Source organism: Colletotrichum lupini, chromosome 3, assembly GCF_023278565.1.
Source record: "Colletotrichum lupini chromosome 3, complete sequence".
Taxonomy (NCBI): domain Eukaryota; kingdom Fungi; phylum Ascomycota; class Sordariomycetes; order Glomerellales; family Glomerellaceae; genus Colletotrichum; species Colletotrichum lupini.
In genome coordinates, this window is record NC_064676.1 from 1766478 (window position 1) to 1788975 (window position 22498).

At 53.9% G+C, this 22498-nt stretch overlaps 9 protein-coding genes and 1 non-coding gene across 10 annotated transcripts; 4 read left to right on the plus strand and 6 right to left on the minus strand.

The window, feature by feature from the left end:
- Positions 1 to 64: 64 nt before the first annotated feature.
- CLUP02_05262 (uncharacterized protein) lies at positions 65 to 1515 on the plus strand (the record flags this gene model as incomplete). The annotated part of the gene is made up of 4 exons (XM_049284270.1): positions 65 to 440; positions 496 to 576; positions 635 to 811; positions 866 to 1515. The coding sequence occupies 4 exons, from the start codon at positions 65 to 67 to the stop codon at positions 1513 to 1515; spliced, it is 1284 nt and encodes a 427-aa protein (XP_049141413.1).
- A 639-nt stretch (positions 1516 to 2154) lies between these two features.
- CLUP02_05263 (vacuolar ATPase assembly integral membrane protein VMA21) lies at positions 2155 to 2577 on the minus strand (the record flags this gene model as incomplete). Its single annotated transcript, XM_049284271.1, has 2 exons — positions 2155 to 2288; positions 2373 to 2577. 2 exons carry the CDS (start codon positions 2575 to 2577, stop codon positions 2155 to 2157), a joined length of 339 nt encoding a protein of 112 aa, XP_049141414.1.
- A 736-nt stretch (positions 2578 to 3313) lies between these two features.
- Positions 3314 to 6421, plus strand: CLUP02_05264 (SNF2 super family protein; the record flags this gene model as incomplete). Its single annotated transcript, XM_049284272.1, has 1 exon — positions 3314 to 6421. The coding sequence occupies one exon, from the start codon at positions 3314 to 3316 to the stop codon at positions 6419 to 6421; it is 3108 nt and encodes a 1035-aa protein (XP_049141415.1).
- A 658-nt stretch (positions 6422 to 7079) lies between these two features.
- On the minus strand, positions 7080 to 8783 carry CLUP02_05265 (uncharacterized protein; the record flags this gene model as incomplete). The annotated part of the gene is made up of 1 exon (XM_049284273.1): positions 7080 to 8783. One exon carries the CDS (start codon positions 8781 to 8783, stop codon positions 7080 to 7082), a length of 1704 nt encoding a protein of 567 aa, XP_049141416.1.
- Positions 8784 to 10076: 1293 nt separating this feature from the next.
- CLUP02_05266 (uncharacterized protein) lies at positions 10077 to 10891 on the minus strand (the record flags this gene model as incomplete). Its single annotated transcript, XM_049284274.1, has 3 exons — positions 10077 to 10295; positions 10350 to 10483; positions 10840 to 10891. The coding sequence occupies 3 exons, from the start codon at positions 10889 to 10891 to the stop codon at positions 10077 to 10079; spliced, it is 405 nt and encodes a 134-aa protein (XP_049141417.1).
- A 374-nt stretch (positions 10892 to 11265) lies between these two features.
- CLUP02_05267 (fumarylacetoacetate hydrolase) lies at positions 11266 to 12349 on the plus strand (the record flags this gene model as incomplete). The annotated part of the gene is made up of 5 exons (XM_049284275.1): positions 11266 to 11505; positions 11569 to 11604; positions 11661 to 12005; positions 12062 to 12162; positions 12217 to 12349. Coding segments are annotated over 5 exons (855 nt in total), but the record flags the coding sequence as incomplete, so codon positions are not given.
- A 378-nt stretch (positions 12350 to 12727) lies between these two features.
- On the minus strand, positions 12728 to 12814 carry CLUP02_tRNA102. The gene has a single exon. It is a non-coding gene; the product is annotated as a tRNA-Gly (tRNA).
- A 1213-nt stretch (positions 12815 to 14027) lies between these two features.
- Positions 14028 to 16361, plus strand: CLUP02_05268 (IBR domain-containing protein; the record flags this gene model as incomplete). Its single annotated transcript, XM_049284276.1, has 2 exons — positions 14028 to 14824; positions 14897 to 16361. The coding sequence occupies 2 exons, from the start codon at positions 14028 to 14030 to the stop codon at positions 16359 to 16361; spliced, it is 2262 nt and encodes a 753-aa protein (XP_049141419.1).
- Positions 16362 to 16848: 487 nt separating this feature from the next.
- CLUP02_05269 (uncharacterized protein) lies at positions 16849 to 18742 on the minus strand (the record flags this gene model as incomplete). The annotated part of the gene is made up of 6 exons (XM_049284277.1): positions 16849 to 17037; positions 17100 to 17836; positions 17895 to 18152; positions 18206 to 18309; positions 18371 to 18496; positions 18567 to 18742. The coding sequence occupies 6 exons, from the start codon at positions 18740 to 18742 to the stop codon at positions 16849 to 16851; spliced, it is 1590 nt and encodes a 529-aa protein (XP_049141420.1).
- Positions 18743 to 19789: 1047 nt separating this feature from the next.
- On the minus strand, positions 19790 to 22322 carry CLUP02_05270 (uncharacterized protein; the record flags this gene model as incomplete). Its single annotated transcript, XM_049284278.1, has 12 exons — positions 19790 to 19853; positions 19940 to 20141; positions 20331 to 20521; positions 20576 to 20930; positions 20965 to 21119; positions 21188 to 21235; positions 21298 to 21371; positions 21442 to 21467; positions 21543 to 21651; positions 21686 to 21753; positions 21809 to 22201; positions 22235 to 22322. 12 exons carry the CDS (start codon positions 22320 to 22322, stop codon positions 19790 to 19792), a joined length of 1773 nt encoding a protein of 590 aa, XP_049141421.1.
- Between the last annotated feature and the right edge of the window lie 176 nt (positions 22323 to 22498).

Below are 22498 nucleotides of genomic sequence, written 5' to 3' on the forward strand. Positions count from 1 at the left end.
CCACTGAACCCGCCTACTTGCGAGACAGATCAATTAAAAGTAGCACCCTCCCCAGTCGTCCGTCATGGCTGAACACCATCCACTTCCCGCGCTGCCTCCCCAGCACCAGCAACCGAATCACCACTATCACCAACAAGGCCCCGACTCATACGACAACGGCCAGTCCCAATTCCCGCCTTATCAGCAGCAGTACGACCAGCCTCAGCCTGTTCAACCACCTCCCAACGCCCAGGCGCAGTCCCCATCCCACGCCCAGAATCAAACTCCCCATAGACGCTCCAAGTCCCGGCCGAGAACCTTCAGTTTCCAGTCCAACAAATCCCACAAGAGCTCTGGCAGTCACCCCAAGATCGACCTCCACGAGACACCTGAAGAGAAGGAAGCAAAGAGATTACACAGTAAAGCTGATCCTACCGTCGCCATGAGTGAGGCCGAACCTTGTAAGTTACCACTCTCCTGTGATGTCGGTTGTAAGATATCTAACAGCTTCCGAAGCCGCAGTTCAGGCAATGACCAAGACTTCCTTGGCTCCTTTGCGCGCCATTCAGCACAAGGACACCACCGGTGCCCCAATTGGTACGCTACAGCTCTGGATCCGCAAACCTAGCCTGTTTATTCTAACCATGCTTCTCAGCCGAACCCGACCGATCTAATCCCACACGTAGCCGTTGGGAACGACCCCTTGATACCATTCGCAGTTTTGAGGCCGCCATTGATGGAGGCTATCGTGACCGAGACCGGCGACAGTCTTATATTCGCTCAGATACAGAGTCGGTCCAAACATGGAACAGGCGCAGCAGCTACTATGCCAGTAAGTTTATCTATACACCGACTGATTGCACAGCCTAGCTAATCCATTATATAGCCAGTGGAGGACGCCATCCCCATGACAGCTACTACAACGGTCGCCCGGGCTCGTTCCGTCCCGAAAGCGGTCAGATTGAGATGGGGTCTAACCGACAGAGTTACTACGATCAATACCAAAATGGCGGAGGACATTACAATGGCGGCAACAACATTCCCTACCGACAGAGAGTTCCCAGGACGCAGACCGATCCCCACATGAACGGCTACGCTCGCGGCGATCAGAACATCTATCCCCTTCCCAACAAGGACCGCTCATACGAGACTGTTACATCAGCCGCCGCAAGTGGAAGCTCCGGGGAGCATGCAGGCTACCATACCGATCCGACTAGTAGCGACAATAGCTCTATTGAGCGTGGCGGTCCGGCTCGTAGGCCCGAACCCACCAATGATTATGGCATTGGCTTCAGTCAGGACCAAGGGCACCAGGCGTCTGCTCTCAAGTTTGACAATGGCGCGCCAAATGGAAAGGGACATGCCTATCAAGCTGTGAACAACGGAGCCCAGGTACCTCAGCAACAGAGCGCGAACGTCCTTCGGAGACCAGTTGGCGCCTCCCCACCGCAACAGCAGCAACCGGCGCAGCCTAGACCTGCTGAGCCGGCCAAGAGAAAGAGCTGGTTCTCTAAGCGCTTCAGCAAATCATCTTGAACAACACAAGGCATGAGATATGAGCTGGTTTTCGTTTTAATGTTGTCGATACCCCCATTTTCTTAGATTCTGGATGTGTAATGGTGTTCTCGGGCAGAGATCGGCTTATACCTGATATGTCACTGGTGTGGAGTTGCCGGAGTACCCTTCTCCCCTGATGAGACGGCCGTTCCTATTTTGAGGTGGGTCGTCAATTTGAGAGTATAGCCGAGAGGTATGGCTATCTATTTTCTGATTCAAAAAAACAACGAAATACACACTGTTTGGATCGAGGTATATGCACAGGATCCAGTTTACGATTGCGAGGGCGAAGTCGGCAGCCATGGAGGCTTGATGGTGGCTTGACGACAATGTTTCATCTACAATGCTTGGGGATGACTTGGCGGTTCAGGCGTTGGAAATTTGATAAGGCTTCATTATCACACTGGTGTGGCTTTCAATAAGCCAGGTCTTAGAAGAAGACCAGATCAACGTAATATAATCTCCTGAATAGAGGTAAACTTGCCATCAATAGTGTAACATATCTGATGAGAGAGAGAGGGATGTGTGACACAACTTTCATTCCTACGGAAACTGTGAAACGTGTTCCAGGCTGCCACCCCAGGCACCAAGGTGTCGATTGACTGCCCGTCCCAAATCTCAACGGTCTTTTTTCCCTTGCTTCTTCGCTTCCAGCTGGTCGCTCTGATCCTCCTTCATGGCAACGATAACATAACTGATCAATACCACGTTGGCCATTACAGCAGCAAGAGCGCCGGCAAATGTCGAATTGCCTGGTTATCAGATTAATCGGGCGCGTCCAATCGTGGTTGGCAGTGGAATGGGAAAAGGCAGAAACACGAGTGCAGCTTACTTACCCTTGAAAAGGAAGTCGACCGTAGCAAAGTAGGTGCCGATGGGCAACACAATCATGGCCAACGTGAATCCAAGAAGCTTCAAGATGACATCCATTGGTACAGCAGGAGTGATGTTGGACTTGTCGCCAGCAGCGGGACTGGCACCAACCACATCATCCTTCTCGAGGATGGTCTTCTCCGAGGCCACGATGCGTCGGGTCGCCATGACGTGTATCTTGATTTGGAAAAGGTGTAAAGTAAGCGCATGGTCTCGTATAGCTTGTGCTAAGGGACAGGAAACTTACAAGGTGTTGATTATCGACGTTGAAATAGGCTCGTTGTCAGTCGAGGACGTTGCGGAAGACCCGGAGTTGATGAACGTCGGTTGGGGCTTATGAGTTTGATGGTCCCGCTCATTGAGCCTTGCTGCTAGAGGTCTCCTCAAAAACGAGACGTGAAGTCAAAAGACAGTGCCCACAGTTCGAAGGGATGATTGTCCGCACGGTGTTTTAATTGATGACGCCAACCACGTGCGGACGCGCTATGGGGATTCGTCTAAGCGCGTTTCTTTGGATTCCCGTGTCAACGGACATGGGGGGGCGTTGCGATCTGCCCCAGAAAATTCCCACTCCAGTGCCGCCGTCGGTTCAAAATCAATCTCGGCCCTCTCCTGCCAGCCTGCTCAGGAGCGCCCACATCTTGGAAGGCGGCACGGATACCTGCAATTGCCCAATCTGTTGCTCTTTTACCTTGCGATTTCTCCTGCTCTAGCGTTAATTATCTCGCACAGCCTTTCGACAATCGACATCTTCACAGCAGCAAAGTCCTCGAGTCCTTCTCTGCTTTGAGCAAACTTCTCCCCGCCTTTGTATATCGACCATTGTCCGCCTTCGTACCTCCGCTTGTCAACTTCCCAATTTCCACCTCACTTCCCACAAGCAACAAACACATCTATACGAGCCATGGTAATCAACTATACCCTCAGCTCCTCACCGCCGCCGGTGGGCAGCTCGGCAATGGGCACGTCACCGATCAGAGGCCTTCGTCGCGGTAACGACGCCGACGAGCTCGCCGACGAGACGATCCCCGAATCCCCCTACCAGACACAAGCGACGCAAATTGTCAATCGAACGTCACTCGCGTCCCAAGCCAAGACGCAACCCGATCATTCCTCCTCCCCCTCTTCGCGTTCAGTCATTGAGGTTCCCGCATCCTCTCCGTTCCAGAACAAATCCAGCTACTTCTCACGCCTCGTGCCCCCCGGCTCACGATTTCAGCCGCCCCCCAAGTCACAAGCGCCTTCCAACCCGCGGAAGAGGCCCTCGGCGGAGCCTGTGCTCATACAAGGCTCGTCAGATGACGAAGATGATCGAACGTCCCGTGGCAATATCAGCCAGACATCTTTCAAGAAGCATGTCGCCAACTTTGAGTACGTTTCGGTGGATAAGCTGCAAAAGAAGATTGAAGAGGTTTCTGAGGCGCTCAACGGCACGATACCGGTTCAATACTATAAGGAAGCTTTGACCGCATGCCACAATAATGTTGAGGACGCAATCAACTACTTGTTGGATGGTCGGCATCTGAAGCCCAAAGTCAACAGCTTCGTGAGCTCTACCAAGCCAAGCATAACCGTTGGCGACGAAAGAACAAAGAACATGGACCGCAAGTCAGGCAGACCCGGCTCACCCAGCAAGCCAAAACTACTCGGGCGACATGCCCCGACTCTACCAACACCTTCTCGAAGCACCACCCCCTCACCACCAAAGCCCAAGCGCAGGCGCTTGATGCAAGGTCGTCGCCCCGGTAGATCTCCACCTGCGTCCCAGCAGGCTCACGAAGACGAGCCGTCCCTAGACGAGCTTGCCGCCGACAAAGTGGACGAGCCTATCATCATTCCTGATGACAATGAAGACGAGGATTTTGATAACGAGGATGAATTGAACGAGGCGGTCAAGGACAGCCTGCAGGACAAGGCTCTCCAAGCCATCAACACCAGCTCGATCGCGGATCTGTCAGCCATGACGAATATCAAGATGGACGAGCTGAAGATTATTGAGACGAAGAGGCCTTTCGATACCATTAGCGAGGTACAAGCCGTTTCGGTGGCCAAGAAGGCAAACGCTCGCAGCAGGAGGCCTAAGGTTCCAATTGGAGAGACCCTGGTCGATGCAATCATGGAATTCACTCGCAGCGTCAATGCCATTGACGAAGTGGTAGCCGAATGCGAGAAGAAGGCGAACAAGGTCAAGCAGGAGATCAGCCGATGGGACCTCGATGTTAAGGGTCAGAAACGGAGCACACAGAGCTCCTCCACTAACAGCGATCTCCCCCTGACACCGACAAGCTTCCACACTCAAAAGCTTTCGGAGCCGCCAATCTCCTGCCAGCCGAAGTTCATGGATGGGCACTGCACTATGCGTCCCTTTCAGCTGTTCGGTCTCAACTGGATGTCCCTCCTGTACAACAGTGGCTACGGATGCATTCTAGCCGATGAGATGGGGCTAGGCAAAACTTGCCAGGTCATTTCTCTCATCTGTCATCTTGTCGAAAACTACGAGAAAACCGGAAAGGGTGAGAGGCCGTGGCCCAATCTTGTGGTTGTACCACCGTCGACGTTCTCAAACTGGATGGGAGAGTTCCAGCGCTTTGCTCCCGACCTCTCGATTCTTGCATATCAAGGTCCTCAAGCCGAACGTAGAGAGATAGCATACGAGATGCTCGAGAACCCGTCGGACTACCACGTCGTCTTGACGACCTATACCCAAGTCGGCTCCGAGGAGGACCTGGAGGCTCTCCGAGAGTTGCAGCCAGCCGCAGCCATCTTTGACGAGGGGCACAAGATGAAGAACCCCAAGACCAAGATTTACAAGGACTTGATCAGGATCAAGGCCGGTTGGAGAATGCTTCTCACCGGAACACCTGTTCAGAACAACTTGATGGAAATGCTGGCGTTGTTGAACTTCATTGACCCACTCCAGTTCAACGGTCGGATGGACCAGCTCCAGTACATGTTCAGCCAAAAGGTCACCATTCGCGATGTCAACAATGGTGCTTTCCTCTACGGCGAGCGTGTCAGCCGAGCCAGAACGATTCTGGAGCCGTTCATCCTGCAGCGTCGCAAGCAGCAGGTGCTCTCTGACATGCCGGCCAAGATTTGCAATGTCGCATACTGCGATCTGGCACCAGGAGTACAGAAGGAACTGTACGAGGACTACGAGCGACTTTTCAAGGCTGGCCCGGTCAAGAAGACGACAACCGGGCGTCAGAGCGACCAAAACAACAGCTGGATGCAGCTTCGGAAGGCGGCTCTTCACCCGCAACTATTCCGTCGTTACTTTGACAACAAGAAGGTTGAGAAGATGGCGAATATTTTAATGCGAGAGGTTCCGCAATCCGAGCTGCAACAACCGCGGATTGACCATCTCATTGGGGAGCTGCAAAATTCTTCCGATTTCGAGCTGCATCTCTGGTGCCGTGATTACGCTTGTATCAGGCATCTTGACGTCCCTGAGGGTTCTTGGATGGACAGTGGCAAGGTCGTCAAGCTACTAGAGCTCATCCACCAGTATCGCGACAACGGCGACCGCGTCCTCGTCTTCAGCAAATTTGCAAAGGTCATTGAGATCCTACGGGAGGTCCTTCACACCGATAACATCAGGCACTGCGTCTTATATGGCCAGACCAACGTCGCCGAGCGCCAGGATCTGATTGACGAGTTCAACAACGATACAGATATCACAGCCTTTTTGCTCACGACGGGCGCTGGTGGCACTGGCATCAACCTGACCTCTGCCAATAAGATCATCATCTTTGATCAATCCGACAACCCGCAGGACGACATTCAGGCCGAGAACCGAGCTCACCGCCTCGGCCAGACGCGGGATGTGGAGGTGATTCGCTTGCTGACATCGCACACCATTGAGGAGCTCATCTATAAAGCCTGCCAGAAGAAGATTGAGCTCGCCGAGAAGGTCACTGGTGCGGTGGAGGATTTGGACGACAAGAATGCCGAGGAGAACTTGGAGAAGGAGGTTCGAAAGATGATGGCGGATCAGTTGACTCCTTCATGATTCGACGTCTTCTCTCATCTTGAGACAAAAAGAGATCATTTTATTTGATTCGACTCGACACACTTTCCGCATTCATTCCGGTTGACCGCCTTTGCGGCCTACATTACATCCGTCCAGCGTTGTTCAGAGTTGTACGACATAGTACCACAACATTGAGAGCGAGCGAGTAGGGGGTCCAGAGACATTTGTATTAATCATGGCAAGAGAGACATGAGGCACCACTAAGAGTGCCAGGTTTATATTTCAGAGATGACCGGCGAGGAGGGACCCAAGACAAGGAGTGAGTGGAGGGGAGGCCGCGGGGGGAGGCGTGGGTAGTCCTCCTTAGCTTTGGGATAATGGTCCGGACAAAGGATAGAAAAGACAAGACTTATTCGGTCTAGACGATAGACGAGGATCGGGGCCTATCAGGGCAACCTCGGCTGAATGAAATACATGAATTGCATCAAGTCTCACACGGTCTCCCGGGCCTCAAATTGCTATAAATGGCAGCTTACGAGCCAGCCGACATTGTTGAATCAACATGGTATTAGGCAGTGAGGTAGACAATTAGGATTGGTGCCCATTAGTGGTAGTGGCACAGAATCTAAAACTACTACATAAAGTCAAGCCCTTTTCCTGATCTTCGCAAGCAGTAACAACATCCCATGCGTGGATGTCACTGTGCTGCTGCTCTTGCTTCCCTGGCAGCTTTAGATTGTCGAATCTGTGCCTTGAGTTTCCTCGAGTCGGCTCTCCTGTTCCTCGCGCGCTCTTTGGCTGGATCCGGTTGGGCCTCTTCACCCAGCGTTTCAAAGGCCTTCAAGTCTGCTAAGAATCGACGAATGCGCACACCCGTCTTTTGTCGGATCCATGCGTCGACCTCTTCGTTACAAGCAGCCGATATGGCGATGTGGAGACCTCGCAAAACATCTCTGTCATCAATGTCTTTGTCGTCCTGCTCCTTGGGGTCCGAGTTATCACTACCTCGCAGCGGTTCTCGTCCCTCTTCGGGTTGTTCGGCTGAGGGTAAGGGAGCTTCCTCGTCAACGGGCTCTGGGAGTGGCTCGTCATGTTCGGCTTCTGCAGCCATGTAGGGAATAGCTTGTGCCTCCAAGTCGTGTCCTCTGAGTGTCTCATGCCTGGATCGCCTGGCTTCTTGCATCTCCATTTCCCGTGAAGCGGCTTCCATGGCTACCTCAAGTGACGAGGATGAGCTCAAGGTCAGTTTCCATGTGGACGGTAGAGCAGGGTTAGGTGTGATAGTTCCGCGACTCGTCTGAGCCGACCATTCTCTTCTTTCCACTTCTGTTGCGGGTCCCGGCAGGCTTCTGAACATCCTCCCAGATTGGAAAATTGGCGGATGCTCAAAATCCGTTTGTGTAGGCTTGTTCAGAAGAGCGGCCTTTTCCTTAGCCTTGCGTTCGGGCTGCCTGATCGAAACCCTGAGAGGCTTGTCTACAACGCCAGCTGGCTTTTTCGACCCTGTGGAGATTTTGGTATTGTATGACTCCTGAGCCTGTACTTCGACAGTGTTCTCGTCTGACTCTGATAATACGGTGGCTTTCACTGGTCTTTTGGCCTTGATAGGAAGGGCTTTATCTCCTGGTGGGAAGTTTTCCTGATCTGAAAACACGTTTTGCTGAGACTCCTTACGTATCCCCTTAGGGGCTGAAGATTCGAGCTTTGGCGCCTTTGATTGCTTCCTCAAACGATCGATACGAGCTTGGGCCCTTGGAGGTATGGGCGGTTTATCGTCCTCCAAGCCATGAGGTACCGCTTTCCTTGGAGACTTGCTTTTGGGACTTGGTGCTTCTGTCTCGTTGCGAGAAGGGGGAGCCTCCCTGAGTGGCCGATAGGTTGATGGACGCTGTGCCGTGTTGCCGTGCCATGTTTTGGCTCGAACATCTCGAGAGGCTTTCTCACCTTTGAAAGAGTCAGCAACGATTTGGCCGACGATTATAGAGCTCGACTTACGCCAGCCCTGTAGCGCCTCTGTCTTCTGGGGGTAGACTGGTTCCCACTTTGCCAATATCTTGTTTGGCGTGTCAATTGTTGTCGGCGTCGGAGCGGGAGGTAGCCGACCCGTTGGCATGTCGATCGATTGGTCTCTCGTATTTTGGAAGCAAGGTAGGTTACAACATCTCGAAGTAGAACTTTCCTTCTTGGCGGGAACTTCGTCGATAAAGGCGAGCTCCCAGGCGTCTGGTTGTGCAAAGGCAACCTGCGTACCAGAAGTTGATGAATCGGATGAGCTTGTTGAAGCGCTCCTCAAGCCATTAAGCTGAAGGTGGCCTGGTTCAGCTTGTTTTCTGGTGTCCCTAGAGCGATTCGAGATTGGCTCTGCTTCGATGTCTGGTGGATTCTTCGTCTTCATGTCCATTTTGGGAGACGGTTTGGGCGGCGACTTCTGACGCTGCTGTTCAGAAGTCACTGCTAGACCAACAGCTTGGAACTGTTCCTCATACGGAAGAAGAGCTGTAACTGTGTGAAGCGATATAACCGACTCTGGTGTCGGGGTAGAGACAGGTAGCTCTCCTGCAGCTTTTCTACGTTCAGCATATATCTCTAGTTGCCGTGCGAAACGATTCACTTCCCGGCGCCGGCTGGAGGTTCTCGATAGAGGTTGAGGTGCTCGGAAAGATTGGTTTGATGATTTATTTGATGGCGAAGCAACAAGGGATACTCGACTCTGCTGCGAAAGACTCCGACGAACAGCTTCCTACAGCTGTGGATCAGCAACTCCGAGTCTTCTCTCGTGGGATGCCACCGATTCGCTGTGCTGAAAGGTGTGGCCAGAATCCACCATGGCCGACAGAGGGTGACCTCGGATTCTGGATGGACTGTTGCCAAAGTTGGGCGGTTTTGGCTGACTTGGGGATCCCGAAGGACCTGCAACTGGTCTTCTACGGACGGGACGTGGCTCTGATGCCCGATTTGGAACAGCACGTTGGTAGCGAAAAGAAGAGCCTCGTGGTCTCGGCGATCTAGGACCGGCTTGAACCGCAGGGTCCATCGCGATATACCACGCAGGTGGCGTCCGTTGTATTGAGGGTCTGTTGTGCCTTCGAGAGGTCGGCGTCAAGGGCTGAAGAGCGTCCGAGGCCACAATACTGCGCAGTCTTTCTAGCTCTCGCTCTTGGGAGACGATGATCGGGACAAGTTGGCTCGCTCTTCTCGCGGATGCTACAGTGATACGAGAGCCGGTAACCTTACCGGATGGGAGCCTGGCTCTGCTGGCGCGCTCTGTATGTACAATTATGCGTTGCTGACGACGGAGACTCTCGACAGACCGACTTATGGGCTTGCGGAAGACGTCTTCTGCTGCCTGGTGTGCTTGTGTCGGCTCAGATTTAAGAATGGGCGGCGGTGGTGAACAAGGTGAAATACAATTGCAGTCTCGGAAGACTCTATCGCAATCAAGCATCGTCCATGCTCGCTGCACTGGAATAGTAGCGATGGATCCAAAGAAGAATTTGCGTTGGTATCATGTGGTTTAGGTAACAAAAACGTAGCATAGGAGAGACATATGGTGATACAGAGGGGAGGCAGTCGGTGCTGTGCCTTGCGCGTGGCCCTGGACATTAAAGTCGACGTTCCTTCCCAACATTACACGGAACCGTGTGAAGAAGGATGTGAATAAGCCCAGTTTCTTGGCATGAGGATGGTGGTTTCTTCACCGGCTGATGTCCTTGATACTCGGTGAAGAGTACGTCTCGAGCTGGCGGCGGCCCTTCCGCAATAAATGCTCTACAACGGAGAAGTCGCGCTTGTCGACCGTAATGTACCTTTCAAACTCTGTCCTAATGTGTTGGTCAGTATGGTGGTATGCGGCACATAAGAAAGCTGGTGCACAAGCTTGCCTGGCAAAAGATTGAAAATGAGGTCGTGCAGTCTATAACGGTATCAACATCTCACATGCAAGTCGAAGACGTTGAAGAAATGTTACCTCTGGCTTCTTCCGAATTTCCCGGATACATTGTCGATAGAGTGCCAAAACCTCCCGTTGAAGGCCAGAAAGACCGCGCTTCGGTACTGCCATCTCGAACGTCAAATCGGCGTTACTGCGGAAGGAATGCTCTTCTGATGGTTCATGAGAGGACCGTAATGAGAAAGTTCGGATGTTGAATCATTGATGTCAACCATAGGAAAGAGAGCTCCATCGTTGTAGCTCGGGCCAATGAGGAACGGCGGAAGTCGGAGGTCGATTAGATGACTAAGCAGCAGCATTGGCATTGGCATGATGCTGGAAGGGGCAAAAGTAAGTAGTGCCCCTTCCCTTAAAAGGGTGTTTGAGCAAACCTAGGTAGTCTTATGAACCCCGTAAAGTACTCTCTTCTGCCTGTCCATAGCAGTAACCCAGAAACTGTCAACTCTAGCTTTTGATGCTGGAAGGAGCTCCTCGGAATTGTGGAGTCGCATCCGGAAGAGGTGCACACCTGTAGTGCTGCGCAGCTGCCGGAAGCTCAAGGCGTAATGATGCCGATGCATTAGCCGGCGCGCCAGAGTGCTACGCAATTCACTTCGCTCTGGCGCATCTGACGCCGAACAGCGAGCCGGGGTTTAGCTCTGGAATCCGTGCTCTATGGGGGGGGGGTGTGGGGTCGACGGATGGTAATCGGAGGCTTCACGTTCGTGGGGTCCAGTCGCTACAGCGTCCCGTCTTCGGCTCCTCTCCCGATATTTGTCACATTCTATCACCTGCAACATATTCTCATCTACTGTACCATTATCTTGCTTGGTTTCTTCTTCAGCCTGTACCACAAACTTGCAGTTGATTAGTCGTAAATATGGCCTCATTTTCCGTGAGTCAATCGCTGCCCAGGAGTGACTGACAGCAGCCGATATACTGACTCTCACACCAGAGACTCGTTCGCTTCCTTGCCCGGGACGGCAAGACGTACTACGGCGATGCAATTCTGCCGAGCGGCGTCACTGACATCGCCAAGGCGAGGCAAGCCAGAATCGTGACGGGCGACATCTTTGGAAGACACGACGTCACAGAAAACGTCGCCGACATCCGCCTTCTGCTGTCCCCCCTTGCGCCTGAGCACGTCAAGACTGTACGGTGCCTCGGCCTCAACTATGCCAACCACGCCAAGGAGGTGAGATTAGAGCCAAAGAACCCTGGAAATGGCTCTGCACAAATAGCTAACAGCACTCCTTAGTCAAACATGGCAATTCCCAAATTCCCAGTTCTCTTCGTAAGTCGTCGTCGTTCGTTGAGGAAAGAAGAAAATGGTAGACTGATTTCTCCCAGTACAAGCCTGTGACCTCTCTGGCTGGACCGACTGACCCTGTTCCCGTGCACCCGATTGCTCAGACTGGCAGCACGCTGGACTACGAGTGCGAACTGGTCATCGTCATTGGCAAGACCGCTGCGGATGTCTCTGAGGACGATGCCCTCAACTACGTCCTCGGCTACGCCGTGGGCAACGATGTGTCACACCGCGAGTGGCAAATCCAGCGTGGCGGCGGTCAGTGGTCTCTCGGGAAAGGCTTTGACGGCTGGGCGCCGTTCGGGCCTGGCATTGTGACCAACAAGGTCATCAAGGATCCTCAAAACCTCAAGATCTTTACCAAGGTCAACGGGGAGACCGTTCAGGTGGGTGTTGGACCGCAGGCAACGAAGTGTGGGTTCAGAACTGACGAATGGGCCAGAATAATAACACCAAAGACATGATCTTTGGCATCAAGAAGACAATCTCCTTCTTGAGCCAGGGCACTACCCTGCTCCCGGGAGACGTCATCTTCACCGGAACGTAAGTAGATCAACGAAGAGCCCTAGCCGACCCCATGACTGACGGTATATGTAGTCCCGAGGGCGTTGGCATGGGTCGCAAGCCCCAATTGTGGCTCAAGGACGGAGACGTTGTTGAAGTTGGCCTTGAGAATGTGGGCTCTTGCATCAACAAGATCGAGTTCAGCAAGGTCAAGTCAAAGATTTAGGGATGGAGCTGAAAGTGGCGGGGAGGTGCATTGTACCAATTGCTAAGATAATGGTCATTTGTCAACTGAAATCTGTTGTTTCATATGGAGTCTAAACAAACTTGGCTGAGGCAGCGAGATGGCGCTCCCCGAATTTGCGGCCGAAGTAGCACGCGTTGGCGTATCGAAACATAGAGAACCTGTAGATGCCTGATGCCGAGTTCCTTGGAAGGTGGCAAGCTTCCTTCATTATGAGCTATGCAAATTGCGGCGGCTCTTCCCATCATGGAAAGTACACACAACATGGGCAATTAGTGAATCGAGAGTACCTCATGCTCGACGAAGTCAAAAAAGAAAAAGAAAAAGCACCTTAAAAAGATATCGAATTGGTTACTTTCATGCATCCGCCGATAATCGAAATCGGGTCCCTTGCTAACCGCGGAGAGTCATGGAAGGCAAGGATGATAACCACTACACTACAGATGCTGGTGAAAATTGCACCGGGTTTGGCACCTATGGATCATTGAGCCAGGTCAGGCAGGAAGGATCGGCTTGTGGTCCGTGCCCCAATCTCAAACTTCAGGCAGGCGTTCCTCATCCTCACTCTTTCGTCTCTGTCCAGCTTCAGACGGAAATCAGAAATCATAGACGGAAGAGAAAGTCACGCCTTTAAACTTTCATCTAGAGCTATTTTGAATATTCCTTTGTCATTTCTTTATATGCTCTAGGCTGACACCATTCCAGCTCCCTACCAAGGACGTCAATCTATGCCGTAATCGGCGGAAACTCGGCCTGCAAGGCACAGCAGCGCGAGTACGACATGATCCCACGACGTATTATCACCGACTGGAACATTTCACCATCAGCCAAACTATCCATAACCAATCTTCAGGAGGCTAAGCGTTGCGTGACATACCTTCTAATGGCACCAAGCAACCCATTCGGTGACCAACTGCGGCAGTTATTACAGACTGACCTCCAGGGCGCACTGCACTGCCCGCGCGCTAAGTAGCCGAACGTGCCCAGCTCCGCCCCCAACACCAACGCAGCCCACTCGCAGCCAGCTCGGCCTTCTTCGCGATGTTTATCTTCAAGACACGAGACTCAACCAACCAGGTCTCGCCTCGCGACATCGTGCTTGACGAGTCTGCCTTGATCTAATCAGCTCCCGGTTGGCGGGCTACCAACCCATTTTGTCCGGGGCCAAGTTCGCAAAACGATAGAGCCGATCTTGGCCGCCGCCAATGCTATGGTAACTTTATGTGGTGTTTCTCCATACCACCTCCACGCCTCTTTCGACAGTCTAGCAGTGCAGCTGGGGCAGATTCAGCCCTGTGGTCTGTGAGCTGTCATCAGGGTGCCTCGTCGTTGATCCCCCAAAAATGGGGATCTCTTCAAGCTTGTCATGAGGCTCGGAGGAGCCGCCGACTGCACCTTGGCTTCCTTCATGCTCCGCTTTCCGCTCACGCCATGTAGAGAGACTCTTACGTTTCGTTGGTGGGATTGTTTAGATTCTCCATATCCATATCTTCCGCCAGGGCTCTGGTATGAGACACACTTCTACCTAGATAGATACTTTTCCCGCTCTTGATGGACTGTTCGGCGTGGCGTTTAGTTATTTGTGCTCTTCTCTCCGTTCTCTATCGGCGAAGAGCCAAAATCTACATCCTACCTAAGACAGCATCTTATACCCAAGTACATGACGACAACCACGTCGACCGTCGTCGAGATGGAGACTGCGACGAACGTGCCCACCCGCCTGGAAGACTACGTGGGGTTCTACGGCGACCCATTTGTGACCCTACGAGACTTTGACGATGATGAGTTGAAGCCTACTCTGCCCATCACCAACAAAGAAATAACAGCTCAGAATCCCGCCGATGAGAATGAAGCAAACGAGGCGAATTCAATACAAGAGGGTGAGGATGAGGATGAGGCCCGGTGGACTGAATACAACCCGCCAGCGTCCCTCAGAACAGCGCCAAACCTCACTAACACGGTAGCCCTCGAGATCCTCCAGGTCTCCATCGAGAACCTTCAGGCAAGAGCCGCCGAGGAAAATCAGCGGCGGCAGCTAGAGGAAGATGAGAAACAGCGGGAAGCCGAAGCAGCAACCGCAAACGACGAGGGAGACGGCACGGTAAAGGAGCCGTATCTTCCCATCATCATCACTAGTCCGGACGGAGAACCCGGTCCATCGTCGGCGCTCGAAACGGAAGAAGTTGATAATGTCGAAGATCTCAAGCTGTTTCCCGAGATGACGGGAGCGGGCGAGGGCAATACCCTGTCACAGGGGCTCATCGTCTTGCCATTCCAGCCCAAGAAAAGAAGCCGCTTCGCCCTGACGAGAATCTTGCAAAAGATTGGTGAAAAGGATGTTGCGAAGGAGACGTCCCTTTTCGGTGGTAACTCGAGCAAGACGAGCCTGGAAGCAGCAGTGTCTGATGAACCCGCTTCTACTGTCACAGAAAAGCAAAAGAAAGCTCCTGTTACTGTGTAAGTCGCATCCCCCTTAACCCCTTTTCCAACACTGAACCCATTCTCGACATCTAACACCAAACCCACCAGCGAATGCGTCTCCTGCCTTGACGACTTCAGCCCAAAGAAAGTCATCAAAGTCACATGCCACAGCTACTGCCCCGACTGCTTCGAACGCCTCATCTCCACCGCCGTCCAAAACGAACAACACTGGCCCCCCAAATGCTGCCTCAACCCGATCCCAACCCGCCTCTACCTCCGCAAGATCTCCCCCGACCTGGCAAAGACCTGCAAAGACCGCGCCGCCGAGTGGGCCATCCCCGTCGCCGACCGCATCTACTGCGCCGAACCGCCCTGCGGCCTCTGGGTGCGCCCCGAACACGTCGACGCCGCATCCCGCGTGGCCCGGTGCCGCGACGGACACCGCAGCTGCAGCATGTGCCGGGGACCCCACCACGCCAACGACGCAGACTGCCCGCTCGACCGGGACCTCGCGCTGACGAACGCCCTCGCCGCGGAGGAAGGGTGGCAGCACTGCGGCCGGTGCCAGGCGCTCGTCGAGCACCGCGAGGCGTGCCAGCACATGACGTGCCGGTGCGGCTACCAGTTCTGCTACGTCTGCGGCCTGCGGTGGCGGACGTGCACTTGCACCATGAACCAGCTCGAACTCATCAAGAACGGGGCCGCGGCGCGGCGGCGGGAGAGGTTGCGGCGCGAGGCCGAGGCCGAAGAGGAGCTCCGCGACGCGCTGCGGCAGATTGAGGAGTTTGAGCGCGAGGAGGCGCTGAAAGCCGAGTTGCTGCGTCTCGAGATGGAGAGGCTTGAAGAAGAGGCGCGCATTGCGTGGGAGGAGGAGCGGGCTCGGCTCGAGAGTCTGAGGCGGTACGAGGTCGAGGTGAGGTTCCAGGAGCTGCGCGAGCTGCTGGACCAGATTCACGACCTGCAGGAGTTCCTGGTGCGGTACCAGCACGATAAGGAGAAGGAGCTCGCGGCCAACGAGGAAGCCATGTCGACGGCGGAGCTCGAGTCGAAGCAGGAGGTTGAGCAGCGAGCCCTCGTCGAAGCGGCCGCGGATAAGCTAGCCGCCAGAGTCAAGAGCCTGACGGCGGAGTACGCGGCCCGCGTGCTGGCGGAGCAGAGGACGGAAGAGACGTACCTCCGTCAGCTGGAGAGCTTCTTCGCGGACCGCCCCTCGAGCGAGGCGCGCATCGAGGTGCTGATGCGGGAGTTCCGCGGAACGATGGATAAGGGATGGCGGGCGTGGGAGCGGTGGCGGGACGAGGAGGTGGCGCGGCACAAGCTCAAAGTCGAGGAGGAGCGGACGATCCGGGAGGAGATTATGTACAGCGTGCGGATGCGGCACGAGGAGAGGCTCGAGAGGGCGCGGGCGGAGCTCGAGAGGAGGCAGGCTGCTGAGATTAAGTGGGTGACGTTGGTTTTTGCGGAAAGAAGGCGGATGCTGGATGTGATGGAGAGGGCGGAGCTGGAGGGGGAGGGGGTGGAGAGGAATGAGGCTTTGGTTGGGGTGAGGGATGATGAGGCTGGGTCTAGTTGACGGTGGGAAGGCGGCCTGGTCTACCTGATCTTGGCCGTCACGCTGATGATGTTCAAGAGTCGACTTGAAAGCTAACAGGTTTACGCAGATGTGATGGCAGAGCATAGCAGTAGGCAGTTTGTAGCGACTGATATTTGGAAACACCTTGCTGGGAGGTTTGACAGTTTACAAATCACACTTGAGATGTTAGCAAGGTGATCTTGACGCTTAATTCTTTATTAGACGTTGGATCAATGACATGGAGTCAACCGACATTGTCACGTCCTCATGAAACCAAATAGTAGATGACACAAGATGTCTGTATATTTGATCGTATCATTATAAAAGGTCTGTATCGCATGATCTCTGTACAACATTAAATAGTGGGGGTATCTGCATGCTCGTATATGCTTTCATGTCACGGAGCTTTAAGCCCGTGAGATGCTAAATTTGGGAGAAGGGAAATCCCCAACGCGATGGTGCCAAGCACACACACACATAGCCTCTCTCAACCGCGCTTGTGCTCCAACTCCTCGGCCTCGTGACCGAGCTTGATCTCCTGCTCGACCTGCGCGAGATCGAGGTCCGCAACCTGGGCGTCGGGGCCGTCGATGACCTTGACGAGCTCCTCGAGCGTAGGGCCCTTTGTCTCGACGTAGAAGAGGTACACAAAGACGAGTTCGAGAAAGATCCAGCACTGTGAAACGCAATATCATTAGCCAAAATGTTCATTGACCTCGAAGCAGAGTGAAAACTTACAGTGTAGATGAGGTACAGCTTCCAGGTGTGGCCGGTAAAGTAGTCAAACGCGTAGGGGTTGGCGTAGTTGTTGAGCGTGAGGGCGGCCTGAACGGTCAAGTTGACAATCATGAGACCCTTGGCACGCAGCTTGTACGGCAGGATTTCGATGGAGTAGCTGATGAGGAGACCGGACCACGCGAAGGCGTAGAAGAAGCCAAACAGCCAGATGAAGAAGATCATGGCGTAGTTGGAGCCGGGCGAGCCGTGCTCCTCGTACAGGCCGGCAGACAAGGTCCAGAAGACGAAAGTCATGAGCATGCCGCCCGTGGAGGCGAGGAAGATGGGTCGGCGACCGAAGCGGTCGACCTGCATGGCCAAGGTCAGGGAGGTGATGAGGGAGAGACCGGTCTGGCCGGCGGAGAGGCCGAGGCGGGCGGTGGAGCTCTCGATGCCGGCGTTGGCATAGAGGATATTTGTGTAGTTTGAGATGATGGCGTTGCCGGACCACTGCGAGAAGAGACCGAGGGAGATGAGGACGATGAATCGGTACTTGTTGCCGGCGGTGCGGAAGAAGTCGAGGTAGCTGCTGCTGTTCTTGGCGGCGATCTCGCGCTTGATGGTCTCGCGAATCTCGCGGAACTCGAACTGGACGGTGGGGTTGTTGGTGTCGCCGTTGGCGTGGTACTTGCCCAGGATCGCGAGGGCCTCGTCGTGGCGGTCCTTGGCGATGAGATAACGGGGAGACTCGGGAACCCCTGTTTTGATAACCAGTCAGAATCTGACGGAGAACCTCGATTCATGAAGATGACTTACAGAAGATGAAGGCGAGCTGGATGACGGAGGGCACCGCCTGGCCAATGGCAGGGATACGCCACGACCACTCATTTCCGAGGAAGTCGGTTCCGAAAGAGAGCCAGGCGACGACGAGGGCACCGACGTTCCACAAGCAGTTGTAAACCGTCGTCAAGCGAGCACGATGCTGGGGGTGGCAAAGCTCAGCGAGCAACATGGGCGACGTGATCTGGGCAAAGGAGTTGCCGAAACCAAGAAGGACACGACCGCCCATAAACACTGCGAATGGTCAGCCTCTGAGAAACCGCTGCTACATCTTTGTAGCTACTTACTGCCCATGCTTGTGCAGGCGCCCTGCAAGACGGCACCGGCAACCATGATCAAGCAGCCGATGACAATGGGGATCTTTCTGCCAAAGTTGTCGGCAATGAAGGGGCTTCAAAAGGGTCAGTAAACTTGTCGATCGCCCGGGGGCTTCGTGTGAGAACGTCGCTTACACAATAGGAATCGAAACCAGACTGCCGATTTGGTAAAAGGCACCAAGAAGACCAAGCTGGCCTCCCTTGGGGTGATCGAAGAAGGACTGCCATGAGTCGAAGTTCTGGACAGAGTTGAAGAACATGCTGCAAATCACGTTACTGTCAGCAAACGGGCCTGATTGTGTTCTCTTTCAAGATCGTTTGCGCAACTTACCCATCGTAACCAGTAGTCGCGGAGGCAATGCAAAGGACGAAGGCGTAGAAGTAAAGCTTCCTCAGACCGGGGTCCTTCACCCAGTTGACCTTTTCAAAATCCGGCGCCTCTTCCTGAGCTATGACAACAGCCTCGCTGTTGGTCTTCTTCTGTGTAACGCCCTTGAGGAAACCCATTTTGGCGTCTGCTCAATGGAGCTATATATCGTGTGTGGGTTTGTCGTGGTGAGTTGACGTTTGGCTTTTTGCCGGCGACCAGAGCAAGAGCCAGAAGCAGGTCTCCGTGTTGTTTTGGGCCAGAGGATGACTTGAGAGGGACGGACAGGGCGAGAAGGACAACTTCAATCTACGACGCGGGGTCTCCAGGTCTTATTATATGGAGCTGTGGATCATAAGACGAACAGATGGGAAGCAAAGAATAAACAGTGCGAACAGCTTCAGACGGGGCATCGGACCGGGAAGGCCTAGGTCTAGAGACCGGTCTTCTTGGGGGCGGGGGGGGGGGGGGGTGTTGGAAGCTGGAACCACTTGGTTGGGATCCTTTGCGTGAAATCCTAGCGGAGGTCGACCGGTTCCCAATCAGCTGTCAATATCATAGCGACTCTGAGAATATCGTCCTGCACGAGGACGAAGCAGCCTGCCGGCCCAGGTAAATTGTCAGGCCCATGGAATCTCCTAGTGCGTACGCGGCGCAGGGGATTGCCACTGTCTCCCGGCAAAATGCGATGGGCTTGAACCGTTTCAAGACAAAGCTTCGCTGCCAAGTTTGGCTCCGAGAAGTATCAAGTCACGAGGGGCGGGAGGCTTTCCTCTACTCTCTACCCGTACGGCGTACACCTATCCGAACTGGGCTCTTCCCCAAGAAATCTGCTGCCGTCCGAACGGGTGAATGCGAATCGGACACCTATTTCTCCAAACTTTGGCAATCGTATTTTGCCGGGCGCCTGTGTGGACACTTCAACCCACTAGACAAGGACAAGACTAGATGGGAAGAGGGCGAAAGGTGTGAGAGTTCCCACTTTGCTGAACGTTCCCCCTGGGGTCCCGTGGAGAAGGAGGTGGAGGTAAGCAGGGAGGTTGTCTTTCAAGTGGAGACTGCGACGGTCCCGCCCGTTGTCCCATTCTCTTTCCCCAAGGTGACTCGACACGCTCGACTACGACTGAAAGTTGTAAACATACGTGTATGAAGATTGAGGTGATGAGAAGGACAGTTCCGGGAGGTTCTCAGTTGACGTCAATGGCTGAATTTTCGGACAGGAGGCTGAAAAAGACGGACAGCTTTTGCCGGCTGCTTAAGAGTTAACCCCAGAGATATCCTAGCAAGTGAAGACGGAGAGAAAAAGAACCGCAAAATTAGACGAGCTTGGGGTTGACTAGTCGACTGCTGCGGGGAAGAAAGGCCGAGGTGGACGACTCATCGCTAAGCTAAAATCGGTCGTCTTTACCACTAGAATGTGGGCGCTGGGAACATGGCGACTCGACTTAAACCCGGCATGACGCTTCCGTGACTCGCCAGGTATACTCCGTACACTTTCTATTCCGTGTGTTTCCGTGTGCCGTGCCGTTGCTGGGCCGGCTTGATGCAGTGATCACGCCGGGGCCGCAACGAAGTATCAGTCAATGGTTGCTTCTCACGCGTATTATCCCAATAATTTCTGGGGGAAATGAGAGAAAACTTGCTCGCCACGTGAAAACGGGAAGCTCTTTCGACGCATGAAAAACAGTAAATGCTTCAATAAGGTGCTCGGTACTCATGTCCGGGGACCAAAGTTTGCTGCGATGAGGCGGTAGGCCAAACCGAAAGTGCAGACACCTCCGTCCCGTCGATGCAACTTTGTCGAGGAGCGACCCCTGCTGAGAGAGACACCCTCGGTAAAGCTTTCCACCGTGCCATTGGCGTTATTTTGAGGACACGGGTTGCGGGCCTGGTACCAAAAGCTAGACGGGCCTTTTGCGCTTACTCAAACCACTGAGGCGTATTCAAATTCTAGAGACAAGTCTGCTTCTCACACGGTGAGTAATGGCAACGTGATATGCCTCTTGACGCCATATGTCGCTTTCAGCGCGATCAGTCCTTGTACCGGCGGGATGAATTCCGCAGCAATGGGGCGACAGCGGGTGCATGCGAATCTCTCGTAACTTGGTCGGCCGAGAACCGCTCCTCTCTGAGTACCCATAGACCCACCCTCCCCAAGGTCATTGAGGGTGTGGATTCGTGGGCGTGCTCTGTGCGGAGGGTCACCATGAGGGCCAAGATTCTTCCGTCGATACTGCTGCTCGACTGTCAGTCGATCCATGATGAAGCGGAACAGCCCGACTTTGCATTCCATCCCGCCCTGTAAAGAGGACTCGAGAGTGCTAAGGCCTGCCAGTCTCAGTCAGATCACTCCTTGAGTGACTTTCGTCAGGATCCTTGCCAGGTGAAGAGTTCACGTGGGTGCTTCCGAGCGTGGGTGTGAACAGCGGTGGGGGGTGTTGGGGAAGGCCTCGCACACCAGGCCTGTCAGTGGTACGACACTTGAGCAGCTCATACCCAGCATAATGATCGAGTTCCCTAGTCGAACGGTCTTGCCTCTACACTAAACCGTCGTGGGTCGTGGAGATGCATTTGCGGAGCCCCACGACAACGCTGAGAATCGCACCGTGTCCAAGTTTGACTGTTGGAGAAGACTCGAGGGGTTGGAGATTCCTAGCGTGAGGTTGAAAAAATGGCTACTGCGCCGCTGCCTCACATGGGGGTTTCTGCCAGGATACCACGTCGTTGACCGGCGCCACCCAGGGCACCCGATGCATTTAGCCATTTAGCCTGATATCAGGCTGAATGACGCCCGGTAGTGGTTGATAGAGGGAAGATCGCGCTATGCCAACGGCAGAACATTGGATTGCAGGGTCTTGCCCGTGACTGAACCAACACGAACGGAGTTGCAATACAATTAACCGTAGTCGGCTCTCAGCCGACGCGTTCCTCGCTGCAGACTCGCAAGTCGATGGTCGCGTTCGAGACATAGGTAGGTAGTCAGCCGCCTTCGTGCTTCCTCTTGTCCGTAGTGTCTTTCAACCGGGCCGACTTTTCGATCAACGGCAGTCTGTGGACAGTCTAGGCGGCTCATGACAGCTCACGACAGCCTCGGTAACAGCAATAATTGCATGGCCTGTAATAGGACCAGACCGATATACACGTAGATGATCTTCTCATGTAGCCACCACAGCTGCAAGTATCTTGATGCACAAAGTCCAACTCACACCGGTAGCTGTATCCGAAAGCCTCCTTGAAGTACGCAGCTTTCGAATCACATACTTGTCGAGCTGTTGTCGGCTTGCGGCTGCTCCTCGAAGGCAGGGGTAATTTATCCATAAATTGCCGGCATGTCGCCGCTAAGGGTATTATTCCCAAGTTGCCGATTGATGGGGGATCGTCGAATCCGTGATCTTGGGACCAATTGCTTGTATTGCTTGCAGCGCAGCACCCATCCTCCAGGACTGGTCCCTGAGAAGTCTCCGTAGCAAGCCGCAGGACCAAGAAATTGACGTTCCCGTGGGAGCAACCGTCAAGCGACGGTACCTGCATAGTAGCCGGTGTCCGGTGGCCGTCTGGTCCCATGGCCGCCGCATATTGGTGATGCCTTGAAAGGACACCTCAAATGGACATTCTGCCGTAATTTGTCATACTTGGGGGAATTGTCCGAGGAACGACCGCGTTTAAGGTTCTCTGCTGAACTGGCTCAAACGAAATGTTCTCAGACGATGTATCAAGCATCTCTTGTATGCATCTAATGGGTATTAGGATTCTATGATTTGAAGCGCGAGGCTTGTTGAAGTCAGGAATTGTGACAGACTGCGATCCAAGTATGAGGCGCACGGACTCCAACTCGACCAGCTCCTTCCCCGCACAACTCCGGTGTCATCCCGTACTCGTCCCACTGGGAACTTCCA